We start from the raw sequence: 25815 nt of genomic DNA, 5'->3' as shown, positions 1-25815 counted from the left end.
TTCAGCCAGTAATCTAAAGGGCGGCTTTCCATCTGATCCTTTAATTCTCTTTAGGTTTTACATGGAATTATGGTTTCCTCAAAAAGCATTCATTTTTCAGAGTCCTCTTTTCAATCCTGTACTGGGCTTTTATTTTAAATCATCTTACTGCAAGCGCAGATCCCCTCTGCTAAGGCCAATTCAAATTAAGGCATTTAAAATTTAATTACCACTTGTATTCTCCACAACTATCTGTGCAGACTTTTTTCATTATAAATCAGCTGTTGTGTAAGTTATGTGGTACGGCCTCGTTTAGCAGGTTACAAGTAGGAACATATTGAATTTCGGTAGGACACTTACAGTTCGCAGCCCGGTCTGCCACCTGCTGAGCGAGGCGCACTGCCTCCCATTGGGCGACCTGTTGGAGTGGGGAGAGGACAAAGAGCAAAATCCCATTGAGTTTGTCTGAAGGTCAATTTTTTAAACGAAATTCTGAAGTTATCGTTCCTTACCAGTTGTGGGTATCGGTTGTCCCTGGGGGCCCGGAAGAGTTGGGAACGCTGGTTGTCGCAGCACAGGAACCTGACAGGTCTTGTGAGTAAATGCAAACAGTTGGAAAATAAGCTCTACTAAAATACAAGAATCCTTGCCTATGTTGACATCAAACTTACCTTCTCTTCCAACAAACTGCTGATTGACAGAGAGGAAGATTGAGGAGGTTCAGCAGCCGTCAGCAGAGCAGCAAGAGGTATAACGCTATCGGCACCACTACAAAAAAACCCACACTTTTATTAATCAAACAGCATTTTGGAATGCTGCTTGAAATATAAAGTCTAAGGTGAGAAAAGGCTGACTACTGGAAATGGAGAAAAAAAATATAAATAAGAGAAACAACTCCAGATTTACAAATGTGAAGTTGGCCGATTCCAAATAAAGCCCTGTCGAGAAGTCCCTATGGACTACTGGCATTGAAAGAGAAATTTCACGGGAAAAATAGTTTATTAAGCTGGCTGCACATGAAAGGATCAGAGTACGTGTAACCCACACGCTCAATCTCAGTGTGGGAAGATGGAAGAGCTGCAATTCTATTGGGAAATGTCGATGTGATCATTCAGAGACTGCCCGAGAGGTTCTTTTGAACTGTGATCCGGTGCATTCAACGGTACAGCCGAGCCCGACAGTCTGCTGGGCAGAGCGGCTGTTTGCATTCAGCGCATGAAGTCGAAAGGATATAAGCCCTAAACAATAGCACAGATTTCTCATGTATTTTCATATGACTTCACTGGGTTGCAAACTTAGACTGTCATGTTTGTAAATACTTCAGATTTACAGTGTTTCAACGTTTATTATCCAATCTGTATGTGGCACTGACTACACTGTGTATTGCTGAGGATGACTCTGACTTATCATAGTATCGATGATATCAAGACTGTAGAAAAAAGTAATGTGAAAACACCTGGCCAATTTTACCTATAATTGTACTTTTACACTTTTCATGAAAATATTATTTCCCCAGTCCTAAAGAGAAATTGATGCACTCAAGAAGATTTGACATAACTAAATGGTTCCTTTAGGAACTGTGAGCCACATGCAATCAAAGGGCTTCTGGGGAAAAAACGTTCCTCTCTCAGGGTAAACCTTTACTGAACGACTGATAAGGCAACCAAGCAAGAAACAGGTCTGAGAAAATTCTTGCATGAGGCACACTTCCAACTTATCAATGTGTCCTCATTCGAAGTAAAGACAAAACCCAGAAATTCCACAGTTATCTGGAACTGTCACTAATGATGCATAAATCGCCAGCGGAGAAGCTCAAGAAGAAGAATCTGACTGCAGCATTTTGGTGTCTTTCATATTCATGTTGATCTACAGATTTCCTACCGAAAAGGTCCAGGAGGTAAAACAGGCATGAGCGGTGGTGGAGGTGGTGGCGGCGGTGGCGGCTGCTGCTGCTGAATCTGCTGACGGAGCCTTTTTGCGTAACCAGTTCCATTGTTGAAGTTGTTCACAGCCTAGAGGCAGAAAAATGTTTACAAAAAGGTAGTATGAAACTTCAGTAGATACACGAAGAAAAGGCTCCACAGAGTAATGTTACTTGTGTGCTCCTGCAAACGTTATCAATCCTAAAATGAATCAACACACAGATGTATGAACACATCGCATTAAACACTGATATTGATGACGAGTGACTCAGAGTATCTGTATTTAAAGCACTTCAGTGTTAACACCAAATTGGAAAACAAAAGTGTGCCCTGAATTGGCCCCATTGTCTCTAAAGAGTTGTAAGCTTCTGTAGCAGCAGATGATGTATTTAGAAAGTAAACGTGGCCTTATTATGCAATTTAGCCTTGCTTAAGGAGACGTAAATTATTATTTTCTTCCCTTTCACCTTTTACTAACAGACTTTTCTTACAAACAGTTTGCGTAGAAGTCATCACGTTACCTTGCGCAGGAACTGGTTGGCAATGAGAGCATCAGGAGAAACATCTGTCTGATGACACGTTGGGCATGTGTGTTCCTCAGACTCCAGTAATGCCGTTCTAATACCTGTGTGTCAATAGAGTCATCACAGAAGGTTTAGCCAAAGGACGGCAATGTTGGGGGTTCTAATAAAAAGACATATATGACTGATGGGGGAATATGGCTTTAATTGAGAGCGTGAAGCTGTAAATGTTCAATAGTGTAAAACATTTCTAGTATGCAGCATTTATTTCTGGTATACAGTTTTGATATTTCACCAGTGTAACACTTGATGGTTCGACCAGTCTCTTTTCCACTATCCGCTGCAGTGAGATGTCACCAACCTCACAGTTAATGAATAAAACACACCTCAACAAAACATTAGTAGGTTTGAGTTCTGAAGGATTCCACCAACTCTCCCCTGGAGAAGAATGCAGATTAAATGCCCAACGACCTGTTTGTTGCAGAGCACACAATTATGTGTGAGAGAAAGGGCTGTGAAAAAACTAAATGCATTTGATATCTAATACTGCAATGCACTGCGCAGTTATGCACTCTTCTCATACGCCTCCTTCCGCATGGAAAGAGGATTTAACCGGATACATGAAAGGAAAAAAAGCTTTCTGCCTTTTTTTTTCCTTTATACAAAAAGAGCCCTTTCCTATTCAGGGGATACATTAGTATGAAATAGAACGGGCAACAACGTAATTTCGCCGTCTCCTATTTCTGCTCTCAGAAAATCAGAGGTGATGTTTTGAATTAACAAACACGGGAAGAATACGTACATTTGTCACAATAACTGTTTCCACAGCAGGGAATAACAGCGGCATCAGTCATTATCTCTTTACAAATGACACACAAAAACTCAGCTGGAATAGGGTCTTCTGAGGACGAGGGGGAGGACGGCTCCTCTGGTAAAAAGGGAGGCTTTTCCTTCTTTCCTCCAGCATAAGCTTCCCTGGAGGGTGGGGTGGGGAAGGAAGAAGAAAAAAGTTACAGATGGGTAAAGGAAAACTGTTCGAAGCTTTGGATATCACCAGAGGAAGATAATAGATGGAATTCTCATTTCACATTTGCCTTCTGAGACGCAGACATTTAGTTTAAACCACTTTGCAATAGTCACAATATGAGAAGAGGGAGGTGGGAACAATCTTCCTTCTGCAGAACTTTCCCATTCATTGGATCAACTAAGAAATTAGCTCAGACTAGAAACATCATTTGTTGACAGCCAGAAATCAGGTGCAATGAATCCCACCTCTCCTGGGCCAGAGGGTACATGCAAATTGTAGGCTCAGGATAAAGTTTGTCTCCGAGTAAGTGCATTTTATAGATGGAAGAGGTCTATGTTACAGCTTCTACAAAAGGAGATGCGTGACAGAAGAACAGAAGTGCCACCAAGTGCATTTTGAAACAGCCACTCCTGCCAGCACACAGTACTATTGTCTTAGTTTATAGCAACAGGAAAATCTCAATGGGTTTCCCACATGGGATTTGATAAAAGTCAGAGCAGGGGAGGAAATCTCAGTCCAAGAGCTATTTGTTAAATTTTACAAGAAGCCTTTGGAACATAAAACAGAAGCAAAATGAGCTTTCCAAGAGAACAACTCCACATTAAACACGACAGAAATGTTTTACAGAACTACAGATTCTTAGCGCACTGCAAGTTTAACCAAGTTCCAGAGGCACGAACAGTAGGACCACCCCATTTTAATACTAGCAAGTATCACAGTTGTTAAGGTGACGATGCAATGCCAGTGCTTCCTCCCCCGTAATGACCGACGCTGGCCAACTCGGTTGCATCGTCCCTCAGGCATTTACGCATGGGTTTGTCTCCTTCACTTTTTGGTCCATCCAATTAACTCCATACTTACGCATTAATAATCGGTAGTGCACATTTTCCAGTGTTTTTCAGCATAGCACCCTTTCTATTGGGATCTTTCACGTCCATCGCGAAACTCCTTGGTATTTCTGTGCTCTTTTTAATTCTGGGAAAAGGCTTAAAATTTTTGTCCTGTTAAAAAAAGAAATGCAGACATATCTCATCTTAAGACCCACGCTTAGAATGACATTTCAATGATTATTTTAAGCAGCAAAAGCCCTTAATCCTCTCCTTTTACCTAGCGCAAGGGTTTCTCGACTAAAATACTTATTTTCCTAAATTAATAGAGCCAATACGTTTCAAAGACTTGAGCAGCGTATTGAACTCAATCGACGTTCTTTTGCTTAACTTCAGGTTCCATAAGGGTAACATATCCCTGAGCTCACCACCCACTCAGAGAGGAGACACAATCGCATATGGCTCCAAAGCGCAGTCCAGAGTGAGAGCTGAACTCAGTGCTCGGAATCGGCCACTGCAGAAACTTACTTTCACCACCTATATACATGAAGGCTGCACATGCATTCAGCGACTGATGTTACCTGGCATGAGTACTCAGCCAGAGACTTGTGTCATTAAAACACGCAAATACTCAATAGGTGGGGTCAACAGAAACATCAATAGTATTGAAATATATGTAAATACACATGAAAGTTCCCAGAGAAAGATCTATGGGCATATTTAATGTCTATGACGTAGAAAAAAGAAAATGTCACATTTTTAATTCTAGGTTTCCCTTGAATTTTGAAGGCTTTTGCAACATTGCCATATAACATCTGTCTGTCACCCCAAGAGAAACACTTCCGAATAAGAGCGTTCCCGTGTTTGTTACGTAACTGCCAAGGTAAAAATAAGAAAAGCTAAGTAACACCAGAAGTACCCCACAATCTTACCCCATTTGTTGGGCAGTGCTTTATATAGTGGCCAGGTTTTCCGCAACGAAAGCAAATGTATGATGGTGGAGGTGGAGCCAAGGGTTTCTTCATGGAACTAACAATTTTTTGGGAAAAGAAGAAAAAGGTATGCATTTGTCTCTCTTGTTAAAAGAACCCACCTCTACAATCTTTCCATAATCTTCAAAGAAGAGATGTGACATTAGCAACACTTACTTCATTGGATCGTATTTACAGCACGACTGGATCATCGTAGCTTTCGTTATATCTTCTTCGGAAGCACCGGCCAGGTCGTCACTCTGTGTAACAGGGAAGGATTTGATGCACACGTTAGAGACACGTTCAAGCCCACACAGCCCAAGACAGCACCGCTCACCCCATCCTGGAAAGAGCAGCACAACGCTAGCTGAGGTTGCGTGAAAACAGCTGCTTCGATCAAATACAGTTGTCCTGAACGTGTTCTGGGGAGTCCATATGCCATCGCGTGATGTTTATGTGCCCGTTCACCCCCCTGAAAAGAGCATTCTCGGGCACTCAGAACCTTCGGCTCTGTTTGTATCTCACAGAAAGACTGCTGTGAACAATCCAGTTTTCTTCCAAGTGGACTGAAGCTATGTGCAGAAAAAAATATACTATCCCGTATTTTTAAACGGATTTTTAAGCTCCGGACCATTAGAAGGACAAGGTATCCACTGTTCATTTAATGGGGAAAGATGCATGCAACTATCAGTATTTATATTTTGCAGCATTAAAAGGACACTCAAGAGTCGGGGAAGTTGTTCCAAAACCAAAGCTAAGCAATACAATGTGAAAAAGGAAAAAAATACCCTCTAAAGAATTTTCATTGCAGGAAACAAAAAGCACGCAACAACCCATACAAACATACGTATCACAAGCTACGGACAGACAGAGGTAGAACACGGCACCAAGTTCAGCTGTGCAAACCTTGAACCTGCATGATCTAAAACCCACCATACATTATCTGTACAACATAAAGTCGTACAGGAAATTTTCCAGCATATTCACTATGAAATACAATGCATTACTGGGCACAAATACCGATATTCGCATGAGAACTGCGCAAATGATGGCATTACTCACTTTTTGCTATGCTGAATTCAATACATTGTATTTGCCACAAAGACTACATTTTACTGGAAAATAGATTAAGTCAATGTTTGGAAAATTAATACAAGGCGACATTGTTTAGAATTAAGTGCAGTGTGTAGAAAAACCTTTGAGACTGTTTTTACATACTGCTTTTGATGTTCCACTCGTAGGCCCAGTTCGACTTCTAGGAGAAGAAAGAAAGGGGATCAGAACTTCAAATAAAGCACTTGTACCCAACATAAAGCAGTGAAAACACATTCGAAAACCCGAACATCAAAACATTATGTTCTGACAATCTAGTGAACGGGGAAGTTCCTTTGTATACATAACCTGTTCTCTCCTGGTACTGAAAAAACCCAAACCCCAAATCACAGTTCTCCTTGGTCACAAAGCACTCTGAGACTGACAGATAGAGAACACGGCAGTGCAAGAGGAAGTCCTCAGATATTTTATCTCGGCTCTGTAAGTACCAAAAAAATGAAGCCTGTGCTACAGTTTTGTGTTCTTGAAGAATCAGCCACCAAAGCATAGAGGTAACTTCAGCCAATCTGTGGGTCCCTGGTATTACAAATGGGTACCAGATAGAGCAGTTTAGTTTCTAAGAAGGAACAGTCATAATTTTGACGCTTCAAAGTGCAAGTTTACTTCCGTGAAACAAATCAGTAGTCTGACAAAGAAATAACAAAAATCTCAGCAGCACAGTCTGTAGAACAGTGTTTCTCTTTGGAAGCCCACACACTGTCTTCAGGTATCCACCACGCTTAGCCATGAAGGTGTCAAAATACTAAACGTGTTCCATATGCTAAATGGACTAAAAATAGTAGTAGCAATGACACCTGAAAGCATTTTGTGTGATTTAGGAGTCTGGTGACCAAAATAAAAGATACATTAAAATCTGCCCCATGACAACAAAAGGTCAGAGCAGCTTTAACAAGAGAGGTACAATCTCAATGCCTCTGTAAACTAATACCCATAAAAAAAGCTAACACACTGAAACCTGAACAAAGAATACAACGCTTTATGGACACTTACATAACTGATGGTTTGCTGCTAGCTTTAACTCCTCCAGCAGGGATTCTTCCGACAATTACCCATGAGTTCTTAGGAGTCGGGGCATTGTCATCTGCGTGTTCTGAAAACAACATAAATACAGAAAAGAATATCAATCAGTTTTTAAGAATATTTGTTACTATGTACTTACACAACACTTCAGAAAATTCTTTCACAGATTTAAAGGCAAAATTTTCTGTGTAACATTGTGCTGTTATCGCCTCAACACTCTAACAGTACATTTCAAGAAGTCTTCAGGTTTCATCATCAAACCCAAGCAGCAAAATCTTCAATTTTTAAAATAGTTTGAATGCCAACAGCAAAATGCTCTCAAAGGTCACTACAGGAGAGTCTGACAATGCGTGAGGTTCTTTCCTGATCTAGCCTAAGCTGCTTTGGCTTCTGTGAGGCTACAAATGGAATTGGATTATTACTGGTTCATTAAATGAACTAATACAGATTGTTTTCAGTCGTGCCACTTGGTCAAGAATGAAGTAGAAACATATTAAGGGAGGTAAATATTTATTAGCTTGTCTTCCTTGGACCTTAATTATGTTGGATAAAGCCCAACATTCAAAACAACATGGAACTCTTTTGGTACTATCTTTTACGAGACACTTCAAGGGGGTACTTATTTCTTCTAAATTTAGTTCTATAAAAGTTTGGTGTATGGCTGCATCTAATCCTCTAGACAGCCAAGAGAGCCAGCAGAGAGCGCGGCGCCATCTCACCTGTCTTTGGCGCTGTCTTATGATCCAATAAACAGCCCCCAAAGAGTGCCCGTCTCTCTCCATGTCCAACAGTGAGCCCACATGTGAAATCTAAACTACATTCCTAACCTTAGGGTGGTTAAACTTAGACTACATAGATCTTGATCGCGAAGAAAAAGTCTATGAAAGACCTATGTTGTGTATCTCAGGAACGTACGCGTAGGGTTAACAGCCCATTTCCACCTTTTCCATTTACAGTCGTCTGATGCAGGGAGTCACCACGCGTGTGACAGTATAAATATATATGGGGAAAAAGGAATGAAGGATTTTTATGCTCTTTGTAATATGCTATCTTTTATCGTCACTAAATTAAAAAAGCGGGGAGGACGGGAAACTATGTCATCGTTTCTCCCTGTAACAGTAATTTGAAAACTGGTAAACATTGTCCGAGAAGACGGAAAGTACTTGCCTTTCTGCAAGCGTCGCTTGGTAGCTTCCAAGGGTAATAGCTCATTTTCCCAACGCAAAGACGCGGTTTTTGTTGATCGGTGTTTGTGAGGGTACTGAATCCTGTAATACTCGCCTAAATATATCCCAAGAGGGAAAAAAACCACCGGAGTTTACTATATTGGCAGTGCTGCTGTTTAGGAAAGAGTGACTAATTCTGTATTTACCAGATATATAGCACACTTCCTTTATTGCTCTTTCCTCTTCAATATCTGCAGCAGTCTTAGGCACCCATTCAGAAACATCTGTAGGAAACAGTTTTAAAAGATTTTTAGGTATCTATACAAAGACCTTCAACAATTCTTAATAATCAAATCCCATAATGAATTTCATTTCGGTCATGGCTGTTTCTTTTCTGACTGTAGCCTCTGCTTCGGGACAGAAAAAGGGTTCCTTAATATTAGGCATTGCCAAGTGCAATGGAATTGCACTCACAACACATATTAAGCTAACGTTTGGTGATTTAAAATGATTCAAAAGCATCTTCAGTACTCCTTTGCAAAATAATCCTTCATTTACACCCAAAAGGAAATCTCCTGACTAAACACGTCACTGGGGAGTGTGTGTCACCAAACCTCTGCCTAAAGTCACCATCACGTGACGTCTGCCGGCAGAGCTGGTGAAGTGAGCGCTCCTTATCTGTCCCAGTTCAGGTATGTGGTTTATACCACTGCTGACATCTACAGCCAGGCATTTCACAGGAGTTAGAAAACGTTGCCTCACTCCCATCTGGGGACTACCAGTTCCAAAATTTGAAGATTAGCTGGAAACTATTTCCAAAAATTGTCAACAACTCTTCTCTAAAAAAAAAATTCTAATACATCAGTTGTGAAGTACATTGCAAGGGTCCAAAACCCCCACTCTACTTCATTGAAAAAGAAAGACAAAAACTTTTTACAGTTCTCTTTCTCTTCATTGTCCTCTTCGTCATCTTCGTCATTGAGGTTTATAATCACTGGAGGGTGAACCGGTAGTAAAATATTCTTATGAGTTCTGAGCGATTGTTGACGATGGGCCGGAGGCAGAATCCCTTCTCCTACACCCTGTGGCAATGGGGCATCTGCAGATAAGAACATTATATGTATTTTATTAGGAGGGAACTAGAACATCAAGTCCAGGTTCAGACCAGCAGGTACAGTTTTTAAATCATTATCATATTGAAGGAATCATTAAATAGAGAGATTGTGCATTGTAGAAAAAATCTGCAGAGGTTGACATCTTCCAACCACCAGAGAGTAGGAGAGACACTCTCTTCCAAGAGCACCTTCCAACTACAGAGAGTAGGAAGAATCATGGGCACTTGCTTCTCTGAATGGGCAGATGAGGCAGTGCTGAAGAAAGCCTTTTGCAAAGAGGAACACAGTTATCATTCTACGCTATTTAAAAAAGGACGAGGGGGTATGGTATTGCCTTGCACACTGTATTTCAATAGCCTGCGTCCAATGTTCACGCCTGAACAATTTATTCCAAATGATGAATGGAAAGACACCTGCACGCACTGCACTGTAGTCTGACGTTATCTATCCGAGGGGGGTCTCATCCATCTCACATGTTGTGCTCTATCAACAGATATTGCTACCGGTGGCCCTACCAACCTCCTCCCCCACCACACACACTACTCATTTCTCTTACATCATTACCTGCCTACTCACCGCTTTCACTACTGGAGAGATTTAATCTAGCAAATACCCAAGTAAAGCAACACTTTTACTCTGTGGACCCTGGCAACCTAAATTGCCATTTGTGAGTTCATCTTTCATGTCACTCATAGTTAGGAAGACCTGTAATGTGACAGCTGAAAAAAATCATGTGGCAGACCCTATTCAAACGCCAATACAATTCCTTTCTTTGCCTTCAACTTGCTGGGGCAGCAGATCATACCCGAGTGATTTGTAACAGTGCGTTTCTTGACCTTAATACATACTATGTAAGCACGGGAAGTAAGCACTGGGAGGGCGTTTTCCTGTATCTACTTACTCTCATGAACAAATGGTTGAGAATATATTTTTACTCACTGTTACTAGGCGGCAAAAAAGGCCCATTCATGTAACGAGGTTTGCTGTGATGGAAGGCACAACTGACGCTCAAACAGCCTGAGGGTTGTCTTTCCCAGCAACAGGAGGTGTTGCTGTACTTTTGCTGCAGGAGAAAACAGTTTTCAGGTACTGTAAATACAACAATAAAAATGGACTAAATGGATTAATACGCGGGGGGGGCTGCTGTGAACACAGCGACAGAATCTGCACCCGGAACCCACATGAGGACAATGACTTTGTGGGTAAGTCACGCTACATTCCCGTACGCTAGTGGTTGCCTCAAAAGTGAATCTCCTCTTTTAAAACTCTTCGGTTTTAATTAATAATACAGTAGTCCAGGTATAACAGCATTATGGTGACAAATATAAACTCGGGTTTATATCCTGGGTATGAACGACATCCCAGCTGACAGCTGGAAATGCCAGGTTGCCGGTTATTTCTTAACCAGTTTCTGAGTGATTTTTTAGAGGAAAACAAAGTCACACTTGAAAATATCGGAGCATTTGAAGGTCAGTTTCACTCAGTTCCAGACACCAGTAGCTGGGTCTAGGAGCAGCATCTCAAACCCACGCCACTGTTGGACTGTAGTCAGTACGACTGGGCCATCCCCTGAGACACGCTGGGGGCTGGAGCCAAAGCCCATCGCCCCGGCATTAACGCCTAAATCCCCCGGGATGAAACGGATGCAATGACAAAGAGCCCTACAGCCGCCCCCGGATTTTCACCAGGTGGAATGTAAATATTTCTTGGAAGAACAAACCCCTTTTGAAGGACTTTGCTTTAAAGAACTGGTTTTGCAAAATTCAGGGAGTCGCTATAAGCAGAAGTTGCAAACACGGCCTATTTATTCAGAATATAATGTTGGTTCAACAGGACAGTGATGAGTGATCTCTATGCGCGGTTTTTAACTTGTGTATTCTCTGAGTATCCGAGCCCAGTTCCCAGGAAAAATTGTCCATAGTTTAGATGATCAGTAGCTCTTCTCAGCACTTCTGAAGATCAGATATCTCATCTACAGATGCTGCCATAACCCAGCCAGCGTGACATAGCAACTTCAAACTTTACATAACAAACCTCCCTTTCAACATGGACATCTCAAGAAAATCAACAATACAAACCACTCTAAAATCTACTGCATTTACCTGTGCAGAGTCGGAATAAAAATAGTCGTCATTCCCAGCAGTGGCCATTTTCACCTTTTGTGCTTCTCCTCCACTGCCAGAACATACATGAAAACGTTAAAGCTATCAATAGTCAGGCAAATCGTATTCTTACCCTGAAAGCAGTCATTTTCTTTCAAAAACTAGACCGTCAGAACCTTACCTCTGATTCTTTCTTGAAACAAAACTACAACTGACAGTGAAATACACACACAAACGAAGAGGTGGTACCTGCTCCAGGCTTGCTGGACCAACAAAGGCAGTTGCCAGCCAGTACAGAATGTTATGCTTCCGAGGTTCCACGGTTGCCAGCCGCTCCTCCAGCTCATGAAATGATAAAGATGGTGCTTTGGGACCTGTCCGGCTTGAATGTCTTCCTTTATCTCCATTGCTTCAGAGTAAAGCGTGGAAAATCGGACCGTTTCAAAGAGTCTCCCATTCCACCGTTTCCTCAACGTAAATGGAACAAACCCATTTGGTGGGGCTTAAATAGTACCCAGCTTCTTGCTGTAGGAAGTGTGGTCTTAGAAACAAATCTAAGACAAACCTTATTCTTTGGCTGGGTTTTAGCCAAAATCCTTGTGATCAGTGTGTTTCTTACTGTACCTTTTTCTTGGGATGGAGAAACTTGCTGCTTCCTGTTAGTCCCCTGTTAGCCGTTACCTGCTCACACTGCTGGGCTTCATTGCTTTTTCTTGCTGCCGTGGTGTCCACTGCCACAGCTCAAGCAGAAAGAACAGCATATGCCCGTGTCCCCAATTAACACCTCTGTTCCCATTCAGGTCCCAGGCTGCCCTGAACAAAAACTATCTAGCACTGTTAGACCAAAACTGGGGAACTTAGGAGTAAAGCATAACAGGAAGCACCGAAAGGAAAAGGAGCCGTGACCTCAAAAGAGAAGGATGCCGCCACTTGACGAGTACGAAGGATACAGATGAAGCCAAAAAAGAAGGGAGGTAGATACAAGGCAGAATTCAAGCCAGAGGCCTAGAAGTGCATGTGACTGCTGGTTTCTTAGAAAAAAAAAAAAACAACAAAACCACCACCACTTGGCTGGACGGACTAATCACTGGAGCACACCTGTACTGTACGCCATGGGTCTGCCAGCGGGAAGGGTGACAGGCGCGTACATGACAAGCAGGTGCCAGTGACACCATGGGCACAAACGGTCCGAGGCTCAGCGGTAGTGACACCCAAGTTGGGGAAGAAGTACGAAGGCATCGAAACAACTTCTTGTCTCTCGAGGAGCCCATCAACTTGTCTGTAACTCAAGTATCAGCGGATACTGCGGATAACTGTGAAGGAGAATACTGCACACCTGACCACGGGGACTTTGGCACTGGAATAAAGAGATTTCTGCAGGGATGGATCCACCTGAGCACAGAAGGGGACCAAGGTGGGGAGTGCAAGCGAGAGCTGTGAACAGAGACACGATATGAGAAGGCTCCCACAGTTCCATAAGCCCGACATCTGACTGGGGCACACGGGGCAAGGAAAGCTCCAGAAAGCAGATGAGGACCATGAATAATGAACTGTCAGTGGGCAGCATCAGCAGAGTAAGAAAGTGCTAATGCTGCCAAGAGCGATCCAAACAGGGGCTCTTTGTAGCTGTATAGCTGTGCCCAAATGAGGCAGAAAACGAGAAGAATGAATTCTCTACTGGGTTTGCCTGGCAAGGGTCTGGTAGTGGGAGGGCTAGAGGGGGAAATTCTGTGAGAAGCTGCTAGAAGCTTCCCCCATGTCCGACAGAGCTCCAGGACAGACCCACCGCTGGCCAAGGCTGAGCCCATCAGTGACGGTGGGAGCGTCTCTGGGAGAACAGATTTACGAAGGGGGAAAAACTGCTGGGCAAGAGCAGCCAGAGAGAGGAGTGAGGAAATGTGAGAGACCTGGATGAGGGGACAGAGTGTATCCTCAGCAAGTTTGCTGACGATACCAAACTGGGAGGGGTGGCTGACACTCCAGAGGGCCGTGCTGCCATCCAGCGTGGCCTGGACAGGCTGGAGAGCTGGGCAGAGAAGAACCTGATGAGGTTCAACAAGTGCAAGTGCACAGTCCTGCACCTGGGGAGGAAGAATGCAAAGAACCAGTATAGGTTAGGGGTAGACCTGCTGGGAAGCCATTCTGAGGAGAAGGATCTGGGGGTCCTGGTAGATAGTAAAGTATCTAGCACACACAACATTACGGTATTAAGAACTATAAAGTTCTTGAGAATATGCCTTTGGAGAGGAACACCCAGGTCTGGGAACAGAGAACTTCCTTTCATTGCAAGTCTCACCAGAATATTCAAGTTTCCCTCTCCTCAGAACATTTTGTGCCGAGTTCTGTGGAAAAGAAAGCCTGATCAAGTATTTTGAAGCTTCATGCTCCATAGGCCACTCTTTTTCACATGTGGAAAACCAGTCCTATGTTCTCTCGTGGCAGGCACAGCCTTTCCCATTTTGTGGTTTTTCAGGCACAAACCAGACATCAGGAAAGCTCTCGATTGGAGTATTATTCAGTAATACTGAAGTATTCCTTCCAGTCAGTCAAGCAGAAACAACATATCCATGACACTTGTATAGAACTCTAAGATAATACTGCAGAATAATAAAAACAAAAACCAAAAACCAAAAACCAAAAACCAAACAACCCCAAAACCCCACAAGCCCCCCCAAAACAGAATTGACAGTCAGTGTATTAAATCCCATTTAAACAGAAGACTAAACAGAAACTGGCACAAAGTAAGGGGGAAAGGGGACAGGAAAGAGGAGGGGAAGGGGAAGGTCACTGCTGGGTGCTACAGTTACTTCACGGTGGTTTCCTAAAACCCAATAACTTGACTAAACTACAGATTCAGCCAGGAAAGATGACAGTTGCGCTTGATGGCGATGCAGCAATGGGCACGGCTCTCTGCATTTCTGCAGCCTCTCAGGACACAGACCAACTAGAGGTCCGTGCAGTTACTGCCGTGGTTACACTAAAACAAAACGCATCCACTTTCCTGCTTTGGCGGTAGTAATCGCAGGACAGCAGCGCAGATTTGCAAGCGTGCAATGACAGCTAACGTAAAAGCAGCAAGACAATGAAGAAATAGTCAAATGATGAGTTTTTGTGCATCCTCTTGAAAAAATTCTGAACTGATTTTAATTTTGCTGCTTTCCTGTTCAACAATAATTGGCAAGCTTCCCCGTGATTTATTCCTGCCACACGAAGATCCAGGTTCTGCTTTGAAACAGGTACAGAAATGAGTGGATTTAAAACAAACAAAAAAAAAGGCGAAGAGAAGAAACCCCCCACACTTCAGACCAAGCCCTGAGCTAGCTTTAAGAATTAAGCGGATTGTGTCTCCACCACGAGAAGCACCTGCAGCCGCAGTGCTTTTACAGGGGCGGAGAGAGAGAGGAACGTACAGAGTGACGCAAGGCTTCCGCCCTCCCTGTGGCTGCCCACAGCCCACACCAGGTGCTGTCACAGCAAACAAGAAGGGAATGGGTTTGCTTTGTCTTTCATTTACTTTGATTAGTTCTCACTAACACTAAGTCTTCTCTCCCACTCCAGCATTTCTCCCTTTTTCTTTTTTTTTGAGACACCTGTCAGCTGATGGTAAGGTGCTGCTTAGAAATGTAATATGGACACAACAGGGAACACACGAGGCTACAAGACCGTTAACTTTATTGATGAACATGGGATTTGTGCTTACGCACGTGGTAGCAAACAAGAGAAAATTAACAGTTTTCAAGAAATAAAAATTCATCTGAACTAGGTCAAGCGCTTCTGCTATGTTACCTGAAGACGAGTAATATGTTACAACATTACGCCGAGGCTGATAAGGTAATGCTCTTCTGTCTTCCCAAACTGGGGACTACTCTTTAAATGATGGTATCAAAATAGCTTCATCCTTTCAAGAGGAAGATGTTTTAACACTGCCTGTCTTTGGCAACTCCTTTTTCACCTTTTTCACAGGAGGTTCCTTTCGCGGAGATTTTTCATGATCAGTGCCGACCTTCTCTTGGGAAGCCTTTGATGGTTTTATAATACTGTCTTTCTTAGGAGGAACGGCTGCTTCTACTTTCCGCTTTTCAATTTTTGCTTTGGGCTTATACTCCTCTTTTTTCTCCTTTTCAGACACCAGTTTGAAAACAATTGAATGTTTTTGATGTTTCTGTCCTTTGTTATCTCCCACTTGATTGTCTTTCAATTTTGTAGGCTCTCTGATGCCATGGCTCTCCCTTCCAGAAGGTTTTTCAGGGTAATTTCCAGCTCTATGATGACTTCGGTGGCTCTGCCCACCAGGGTAGTCCTCCCTATGTCCTCGAGCATATGGTGAATGTTCTCGTCTGCTCCCAGGTGGACCAAACCTCTCTGGAGAATATGTGTCTCTGCTTGCTGGAGGTCGAGGATGAGCACCACCAGCACAGTCCTTGTAATAATTTCCATACCGTCCTCTATAGTCCCTTTCCCTTTCTCTGTGTCTTTCCTTTTCAAATGGATCTCGAAAGTCAACCGATCTGCCGTAGTAAGCTTCCCTGTCATATGCTGGAACTTCCCTTTGCCCCTTCCCTTTGTCTCTTCTTGGACACGGTGGTGATCGCGAATAGGCACGAGAATGGGAACGACTAAATGATGGAGAGCGGGAGCGGGAGCGAGAGCGGCAAGAACCTGGTCTTGATGTGGAGTAGGTATATGAACGGTGGTAAGATAAAGCACTATAGGGAGTCTTGGACCTTTAAAAAAACACAACACAAAAGCAATAAATGAAAGTAATTTTGTTTCCTCACCAATTTGGTTTGTTCCTTTTTTCCCTCTCCGTATGCTTATGTCAAAACTCCTTTTGGCTGCTGACAGCACTCCTGCCAATTGAAGAACTTGATGGCATGTAAAAGTTTCTGCTTCCAAGACAGAACAGCTGCTGCTTTGTTAGGGTAAAAGCATACGGGAAGGGGAAGTCTGTTTCCACTCACTTCTAGCACATCAACTACCACAGCCATTGATTGATATAAGGTGGTGTATACTGGCCTCTACTGGTGCGCGAACGCACACGTTTCACTACTCGGCAACTCCATGCAGTGCAAACCATTTTTGTTGCAGTAAGATGCAAAAAGAGCAAGTCTTAATGTCTACAGCACACTGTGAAACATCGGGAAAACACGATTCAGACAGTAAAGCTCAGTTTTAAAATGCCAGCTTTGTCATTTTAACTTCACAAATTTGGCAATTTGTACAGGATGCAAACTACATGTCCTGCAGTCCTACACACAGGACTGTTTAACCAACACTTCTGGCCTGATGGCCTACCAAAATTTTGCCCATAATAGCTCTCACCAAGGATAGTGACAGCATTTCAAGAAAAGTCCTGTCTAAAAGCTTCTAAACTCAGCCTCTGGCACTATGACGCAATGCCATTCCTCTAGGAGAGATTCTGGCAGCATTACTAAGAGCCGCCTATTCCCACTCCTGCCCAAGTGACTTTTAGGCATAGAAGACATCAGCTACTTTGAGTCTTTTCTTCACAAGTTTGTCTTTCATTAGTTTTTGAAGAACCCTTTCAAAGTATTCCTCATATGTTCGTTGGCATCATTCCTCCTCTCAAAGTCCTTCACCAGTGTAAAGTTTCCTGACAAACAAGTCTGATCTTTCAATTCCAAAGAAAACAATGTCAACCAAATACTAGCCAAAGCCACCAGTTTTCAGCCCAGGTAAATATCTCTACGTGTATCCACATGTGATAAGGAAAAGAGGAAAGAAAGACACCTTCTCTCCTTGTCCCCTTCAAAGGGCTTCGAGGTAACGCTTACAGTCAGAACAGGGAGACGCAGAAAATCCTGCAATGACACCTATTCAGCTTCTGGCCTCGCCACAGCTGTCAGGAGGTGAAGGATGTCATTACAGTGAAGCTTTAGTAACGGAGACACCTGCTCCTGAACAACTGCTGCCCAATTCTAACGATGGCTCTGCTGTAACCTCTGCCGTATGTGAGCTAGTACCCTACGTAGGAAACTCCTGTCAGGGTGATCCCTTGAATCATCCAACCCCTGTAATGACAGGGGCTGGAGCGGAACTCCTCCTGATTCTTCTAGACAACCTGCTTCTCCAGTACGGACATGTCAAACAGTCATCTGGGCTTTTTTTGCCTATGCTCATTTGAATCCTTTAGAATAGTTTTGCATGTTTACTGTCTCCAATGAAAACGTAGATTGGAAAGAGCACTACGTCATTTTTGCTTATGTCAGATGCACTTTAGTGTAACTGCAGTCCGGTCTGCTCTCAAAATGCAGAAGTGAAGAGCAACACAACTTCATTGAGCCAACTACTTACTCCTCTTTCAGACTCTGTTGTTCCCTGTAAAACTCCTCCCGAGATACAGGAGGTGCGTGTGTCGTGGGGATGGTACTGCTCTTGGTACCCAAGCTGATGACACGCTTGCAGGAGCTGGGGCATACCCTGGAGCGGGGGGACAGTGTACGCAGCAGATGGAAGTTGAGCAGGCGGAAACTGAGGAAGAAAACTGTGGAAGAGTGGAAGTGCTTGGGGTGGTGGAAGGCCGGTGGAAAGGGGAAGTGCTTGGGGTGGTGGAGGATACAAGGGAGGTGGAGGCACAGGCACAAAGACTGGTGTTGATGTTGGTAGCGTTGGGCTTGAGCCCTTCTTTGGGAACATTCGCTGTGCGGGAATCCTCGATTTGAACTTCTAAAGAGACCCCAAGACATGTGTCACTGTTTGTAACGCTCTGCCCTGATTTTACAGAGGAAAGAGAACAAAGCGGGAGCATGGTGGCTTCTTGTTCTCAACGTAAGCATATTGCTCCCTGCTTCCTGGTCATTTGAGACTACGCTCATTTCTTGATCCTCTCACTTGCCTTCCACACCCTCACCCCCAACAGTTCCCGCAGTCTTCTCTCCTCTTCTCGCCTTGCGACTGTGGGTGGAGGCTGCCCGTGCTTAAAAGAGACTCCCATCTCCCATGTGCTGAGCGCCCACCGCTCCTCTGCCGCTCCGTGAGACACTTAATACTTCCGATGTTGTCGCCTCACCATGATGTATTTGGCCTGTTCCTGTCCCTGAATTGTTCTTTTCTTGCTTACTGAACTTGAGATTTTTAGATAATCTGTGGAATGGATCCTGGTTTCTGGTTTTATTGCTCATAACATTTTATAAACACACTGTGCCCTTACAATCTATCTAGAACAAATATATACCAAAAGGAAGGACCAGCTTGACACTGCAATGATGGATAAAACAGTCTCTGCTCTCTCCAACTGAGAGAAAGCAGCTTGGCTGTTGGACATGAACACATTGAAGAAATTCAGAATTGTCATAAAATGACAGCACTGACTTTTCCAAGGATTTGCTCAATTAGTATCAACTAAAATTTTTAGAAAAAAGAACGTTGGAGGCTGATTTCTATTGGGAAATCAATTTTTCCAGCTCTATTCAGTCAGTAATCTAAAGGGCGGCTTTCCATCTGATCCTTTAATTCTCTTTAGGTTTTACATGGAATTATGGTTTCCTCAAAAAGCATTCATTTTTCAGAGTCCTCTTTTCAATCCTGTACTGGGCTTTTATTTTAAATCATCTTACTGCAAGCGCAGATCCCCTCTGCTAAGGCCAATTCAAATTAAGGCATTTAAAATTTAATTACCACTTGTATTCTCCACAACTATCTGTGCAGACTTTTTTCATTATAAATCAGCTGTTGTGTAAGTTATGTGGTACGGCCTCGTTTAGCAGGTTACAAGTAGGAACATATTGAATTTCGGTAGGACACTTACAGTTCGCAGCCCGGTCTGCCACCTGCTGAGCGAGGCGCACTGCCTCCCATTGGGCGACCTGTTGGAGTGGGGAGAGGACAAAGAGCAAAATCCCATTGAGTTTGTCTGAAGGTCAATTTTTTAAACGAAATTCTGAAGTTATCGTTCCTTACCAGTTGTGGGTATCGGTTGTCCCTGGGGGCCCGGAAGAGTTGGGAACGCTGGTTGTCGCAGCACAGGAACCTGACAGGTCTTGTGAGTAAATGCAAACAGTTGGAAAATAAGCTCTACTAAAATACAAGAATCCTTGCCTATGTTGACATCAAACTTACCTTCTCTTCCAACAAACTGCTGATTGACAGAGAGGAAGATTGAGGAGGTTCAGCAGCCGTCAGCAGAGCAGCAAGAGGTATAACGCTATCGGCACCACTACAAAAAAACCCACACTTTTATTAATCAAACAGCATTTTGGAATGCTGCTTGAAATATAAAGTCTAAGGTGAGAAAAGGCTGACTACTGGAAATGGAGAAAAAAAATATAAATAAGAGAAACAACTTCAGATTTACAAATGTGAAGTTGGCCGATTCCAAATGAAGCCCTGTCGAGAAGTCCCTATGGACTACTGGCATTGAAAGAGAAATCTCACGGGAAAAATAGTTTATTAAGCTGGCTGCACATGAAAGGATCAGAGTACGTGTAACCCACACGCTCAATCTCAGTGTGGGAAGATGGAAGAGCTGCAATTCTATTGGGAAATGTCTATGTGATCATTCAGAGACTGCCCGAGAGGTTCTTTTGAACTGTGATCCGGTGCATTCAACGGTACGGCCGAGCCCGACAGTCTGCTGGGCAGAGCGGCTGTTTGCATTCAGCGCATGAAGTCGAAAGGGTATAAGCCCTAAACAATAGCACAGATTTCTCATGTATTTTCATATGACTTCACTGGGTTGCAAACTTAGACTGTCATGTTTGTAAATACTTCAGATTTACAGTGTTTCAACGTTTATTATCCAATCTGTATGTGGCACTGACTACACTGTGTATTGCTGAGGATGACTCTGACTTATCATAGTATCGATGATATCAAGACTGTAGAAAAAAGTAATGTGAAAACACCTGGCCAATTTTACCTATAATTGTACTTTTACACTTTTCATGAAAATATTATTTCCCCAGTCCTAAAGAGAAATTGATGCACTCAAGAAGATTTGACATAACTAAATGGTTCCTTTAGGAACTGTGAGCCACATGCAATCAAAGGGCTTCTGGGGAAAAAACGTTCCTCTCTCAGGGTAAACCTTTACTGAACGACTGATAAGGCAACCAAGCAAGAAACAGGTCTGAGAAAATTCTTGCATGAGGCACACTTCCAACTTATCAATGTGTCCTCATTCGAAGTAAAGACAAAACCCAGAAATTCCACAGTTATCTGGAACTGTCACTAATGATGCATAAATCGCCAGCGGAGAAGCTCAAGAAGAAGAATCTGACTGCAGCATTTTGGTGTCTTTCATATTCATGTTGATCTACAGATTTCCTACCGAAAAGGTCCAGGAGGTAAAACAGGCATGAGCGGTGGTGGAGGTGGTGGCGGCGGTGGCGGCTGCTGCTGCTGAATCTGCTGACGGAGCCTTTTTGCGTAACCAGTTCCATTGTTGAAGTTGTTCACAGCCTAGAGGCAGAAAAACGTTTACAAAAAGGTAGTATGAAACTTCAGTAGATACACGAAGAAAAGGCTCCACAGAGTAATGTTACTTGTGTGCTCCTGCAAACGTTATCAATCCTAAAATGAATCAACACACAGATGTATGAACACATCGCATTAAACACTGATATTGATGACGAGTGACTCAGAGTATCTGTATTTAAAGCACTTCAGTGTTAACACCAAATTGGAAAACAAAAGTGTGCCCTGAAGTGGCCCCATTGTCTCTAAAGAGTTGTAAGCTTCTGTAACAGCAGATGATGTATTTAGAAAGTAAACGTGGCCTTATTATGCAATTTAGCCTTGCTTAAGGAGACGTAAATTATTATTTTCTTCCCTTTCACCTTTTACTAACAGACTTTTCTTACAAACAGTTTACGTAGAAGTCATCACGTTACCTTGCGCAGGAACTGGTTGGCAATGAGAGCATCAGGAGAAACATCTGTCTGATGACACGTTGGGCATGTGTGTTCCTCAGACTCCAGTAATGCCGTTCTAATACCTGTGTGTCAATAGAGTCATCACAGAAGGTTTAGCCAAAGGACGGCAATGTTGGGGGTTCTAATAAAAAGACATATATGACTGATGGGGGAATATGGCTTTAATTGAGAGCGTGAAGCTGTAAATGTTCAATAGTGTAAAACATTTCTAGTATGCAGCATTTATTTCTGGTATACAGTTTTGATATTTCACCAGTGTAACACTTGATGGTTCGACCAGTCTCTTTTCCACTATCCGCTGCAGTGAGATGTCACCAACCTCACAGTTAATGAATAAAACACACCTCAACAAAACATTAGTAGGTTTGAGTTCTGAAGGATTCCACCAACTCTCCCCTGGAGAAGAATGCAGATTAAATGCCCAACGACCTGTTTGTTGCAGAGCACACAATTATGTGTGAGAGAAAGGGCTGTGAAAAAACTAAATGCATTTGATATCTAATACTGCAATGCACTGCGCAGTTATGCACTCTTCTCATACGCCTCCTTCCGCATGGAAAGAGGATTTAACCGGATACATGAAAGGAAAAAAAGCTTTCTGCCTTTTTTTTTCCTTTATACAAAAAGAGCCCTTTCCTATTCAGGGGATACATTAGTATGAAATAGAACGGGCAACAACGTAATTTCGCCGTCTCCTATTTCTGCTCTCAGAAAATCAGAGGTGATGTTTTGAATTAACAAACACGGGAAGAATACGTACATTTGTCACAATAACTGTTTCCACAGCAGGGAATAACAGCGGCATCAGTCATTATCTCTTTACAAATGACACACAAAAACTCAGCTGGAATAGGGTCTTCTGAGGACGAGGGGGAGGACGGCTCCTCTGGTAAAAAGGGAGGCTTTTCCTTCTTTCCTCCAGCATAAGCTTCCCTGGAGGGTGGGGTGGGGAAGGAAGAAGAAAAAAGTTACAGATGGGTAAAGGAAAACTGTTCGAAGCTTTGGATATCACCAGAGGAAGATAATAGATGGAATTCTCATTTCACATTTGCCTTCTGAGACGCAGACATTTAGTTTAAACCACTTTGCAATAGTCACAATATGAGAAGAGGGAGGTGGGAACAATCTTCCTTCTGCAGAACTTTCCCATTCATTGGATCAACTAAGAAATTAGCTCAGACTAGAAACATCATTTGTTGACAGCCAGAAATCAGGTGCAATGAATCCCACCTCTCCTGGGCCAGAGGGTACATGCAAATTGTAGGCTCAGGATAAAGTTTGTCTCCGAGTAAGTGCATTTTATAGATGGAAGAGGTCTATGTTACAGCTTCTACAAAAGGAGATGCGTGACAGAAGAACAGAAGTGCCACCAAGTGCATTTTGAAACAGCCACTCCTGCCAGCACACAGTACTATTGTCTTAGTTTATAGCAACAGGAAAATCTCAATGGGTTTCCCACATGGGATTTGATAAAAGTCAGAGCAGGGGAGGAAATCTCAGTCCAAGAGCTATTTGTTAAATTTTACAAGAAGCCTTTGGAACATAAAACAGAAGCAAAATGAGCTTTCCAAGAGAACAACTCCACATTAAACACGACAGAAATGTTTTACAGAACTACAGATTCTTAGCGCACTGCAAGTTTAACCAAGTTCCAGAGGCACGAACAGTAGGACCACCCCATTTTAATACTAGCAAGTATCACAGTTGTTAAGGTGACGATGCAATGCCAGTGCTTCCTCCCCCGTAATGACCGACGCTGGCCAACTCGGTTGCATCGTCCCTCAGGCATTTACGCATGGGTTTGTCTCCTTCACTTTTTGGTCCATCCAATTAACTCCATACTTACGCATTAATAATCGGTAGTGCACATTTTCCAGTGTTTTTCAGCATAGCACCCTTTCTATTGGGATCTTTCACGTCCATCGCGAAACTCCTTGGTATTTCTGTGCTCTTTTTAATTCTGGGAAAAGGCTTAAAATTTTTGTCCTGTTAAAAAAAGAAATGCAGACATATCTCATCTTAAGACCCACGCTTAGAATGACATTTCAATGATTATTTTAAGCAGCAAAAGCCCTTAATCCTCTCCTTTTACCTAGCACAAGGGTTTCTCGACTAAAATACTTATTTTCCTAAATTAATAGAGCCAATATGTTTCAAAGACTTGAGCAGCGTATTGAACTCAATCGACGTTCTTTTGCTTAACTTCAGGTTCCATAAGGGTAACATATCCCTGAGCTCACCACCCACTCAGAGAGGAGACACAATCGCATATGGCTCCAAAGCGCAGTCCAGAGTGAGAGCTGAACTCAGTGCTCGGAATCGGCCACTGCAGAAACTTACTTTCACCACCTATATACATGAAGGCTGCACATGCATTCAGCGACTGATGTTACCTGGCATGAGTACTCAGCCAGAGACTTGTGTCATTAAAACACGCAAATACTCAATAGGTGGGGTCAACAGAAACATCAATAGTATTGAAATATATGTAAATACACATGAAAGTTCCCAGAGAAAGATCTATGGGCATATTTAATGTCTATGACGTAGAAAAAAGAAAATGTCACATTTTTAATTCTAGGTTTCCCTTGAATTTTGAAGGCTTTTGCAACATTGCCATATAGCATCTGTCTGTCACCCCAAGAGAAACACTTCCGAATAAGAGCGTTCCCGTGTTTGTTACGTAACTGCCAAGGTAAAAATAAGAAAAGCTAAGTAACACCAGAAGTACCCCACAATCTTACCCCATTTGTTGGGCAGTGCTTTATATAGTGGCCAGGTTTTCCGCAACGAAAGCAAATGTATGATGGTGGAGGTGGAGCCAAGGGTTTCTTCATGGAACTAACAATTTTTTGGGAAAAGAAGAAAAAGGTATGCATTTGTCTCTCTTGTTAAAAGAACCCACCTCTACAATCTTTCCATAATCTTCAAAGAAGAGATGTGACATTAGCAACACTTACTTCATTGGATCGTATTTACAGCACGACTGGATCATCGTAGCTTTCGTTATATCTTCTTCGGAAGCACCGGCCAGGTCGTCACTCTGTGTAACAGGGAAGGATTTGATGCACACGTTAGAGACACGTTCAAGCCCACACAGCCCAAGACAGCACCGCTCACCCCATCCTGGAAAGAGCAGCACAACGCTAGCTGAGGTTGCGTGAAAACAGCTGCTTCGATCAAATACAGTTGTCCTGAACGTGTTCTGGGGAGTCCATATGCCATCGCGTGATGTTTATGTGCCCGTTCACCCCCCTGAAAAGAGCATTCTCGGGCACTCAGAACCTTCGGCTCTGTTTGTATCTCACAGAAAGACTGCTGTGAACAATCCAGTTTTCTTCCAAGTGGACTGAAGCTATGTGCAGAAAAAAATATACTATCCCGTATTTTTAAACGGATTTTTAAGCTCTGGACCATTAGAAGGACAAGCTATCCACTGTTCATTTAATGGGGAAAGATGCATGCAACTATCAGTATTTATATTTTGCAGCATTAAAAGGACACTCAAGAGTCGGGGAAGTTGTTCCAAAACCAAAGCTAAGCAATACAATGTGAAAAAGGAAAAAAATACCCTCTAAAGAATTTTCATTGCAGGAAACAAAAAGCACGCAACAACCCATACAAACATACGTATCACAAGCTACGGACAGACAGAGGTAGAACACGGCACCAAGTTCAGCTGTGCAAACCTTGAACCTGCATGATCTAAAACCCACCATACATTATCTGTACAACATAAAGTCGTACAGGAAATTTTCCAGCATATTCACTATGAAATACAATGCATTACTGGGCACAAATACCGATATTCGCATGAGAACTGCGCAAATGATGGCATTACTCACTTTTTGCTATGCTGAATTCAATACATTGTATTTGCCACAAAGACTACATTTTACTGGAAAATAGATTAAGTCAATGTTTGGAAAATTAATACAAGGCGACATTGTTTAGAATTAAGTGCAGTGTGTAGAAAAACCTTTGAGACTGTTTTTACATACTGCTTTTGATGTTCCACTCGTAGGCCCAGTTCGACTTCTAGGAGAAGAAAGAAAGGGGATCAGAACTTCAAATAAAGCACTTGTACCCAACATAAAGCAGTGAAAACACATTCGAAAACCCGAACATCAAAACATTATGTTCTGACAATCTAGTGAAC

The 25815-nt window shown here is 42.8% G+C and overlaps 1 protein-coding gene across 1 annotated transcript in view; it reads right to left on the bottom strand.

The window, feature by feature from the left end:
* Window positions 1-256: 256 nt before the first annotated feature.
* Window positions 257-25815, bottom strand: part of LOC309684914 (E3 ubiquitin-protein ligase RBBP6-like) — a gene marked incomplete at both ends in the record, with an annotated part of 30747 nt that continues 5188 nt past the window's right edge. The window contains 9 exons of the mRNA XM_082500750.1: window positions 257-397; window positions 1884-1991; window positions 2423-2526; window positions 3225-3397; window positions 4311-4450; window positions 5209-5305; window positions 5425-5507; window positions 19532-19589; window positions 24617-24699. Coding sequence (XP_082356876.1) covers window positions 257-397; window positions 1884-1991; window positions 2423-2526; window positions 3225-3397; window positions 4311-4450; window positions 5209-5305; window positions 5425-5507; window positions 19532-19589; window positions 24617-24699 — 987 coding nt within the window. The remainder of the gene's footprint in view (window positions 398-1883; window positions 1992-2422; window positions 2527-3224; window positions 3398-4310; window positions 4451-5208; window positions 5306-5424; window positions 5508-19531; window positions 19590-24616; window positions 24700-25815) is intronic.

Source organism: Vanellus vanellus (genome assembly GCF_965231255.1).
Source record: "Vanellus vanellus genome assembly, contig: HAP1_SCAFFOLD_40, whole genome shotgun sequence".
Taxonomy (NCBI): Eukaryota; Metazoa; Chordata; class Aves; order Charadriiformes; family Charadriidae; genus Vanellus; species Vanellus vanellus.
Note: the sequence above shows the minus strand (reverse complement) of the source record. Positions and strands in the feature narration are given on the sequence as shown.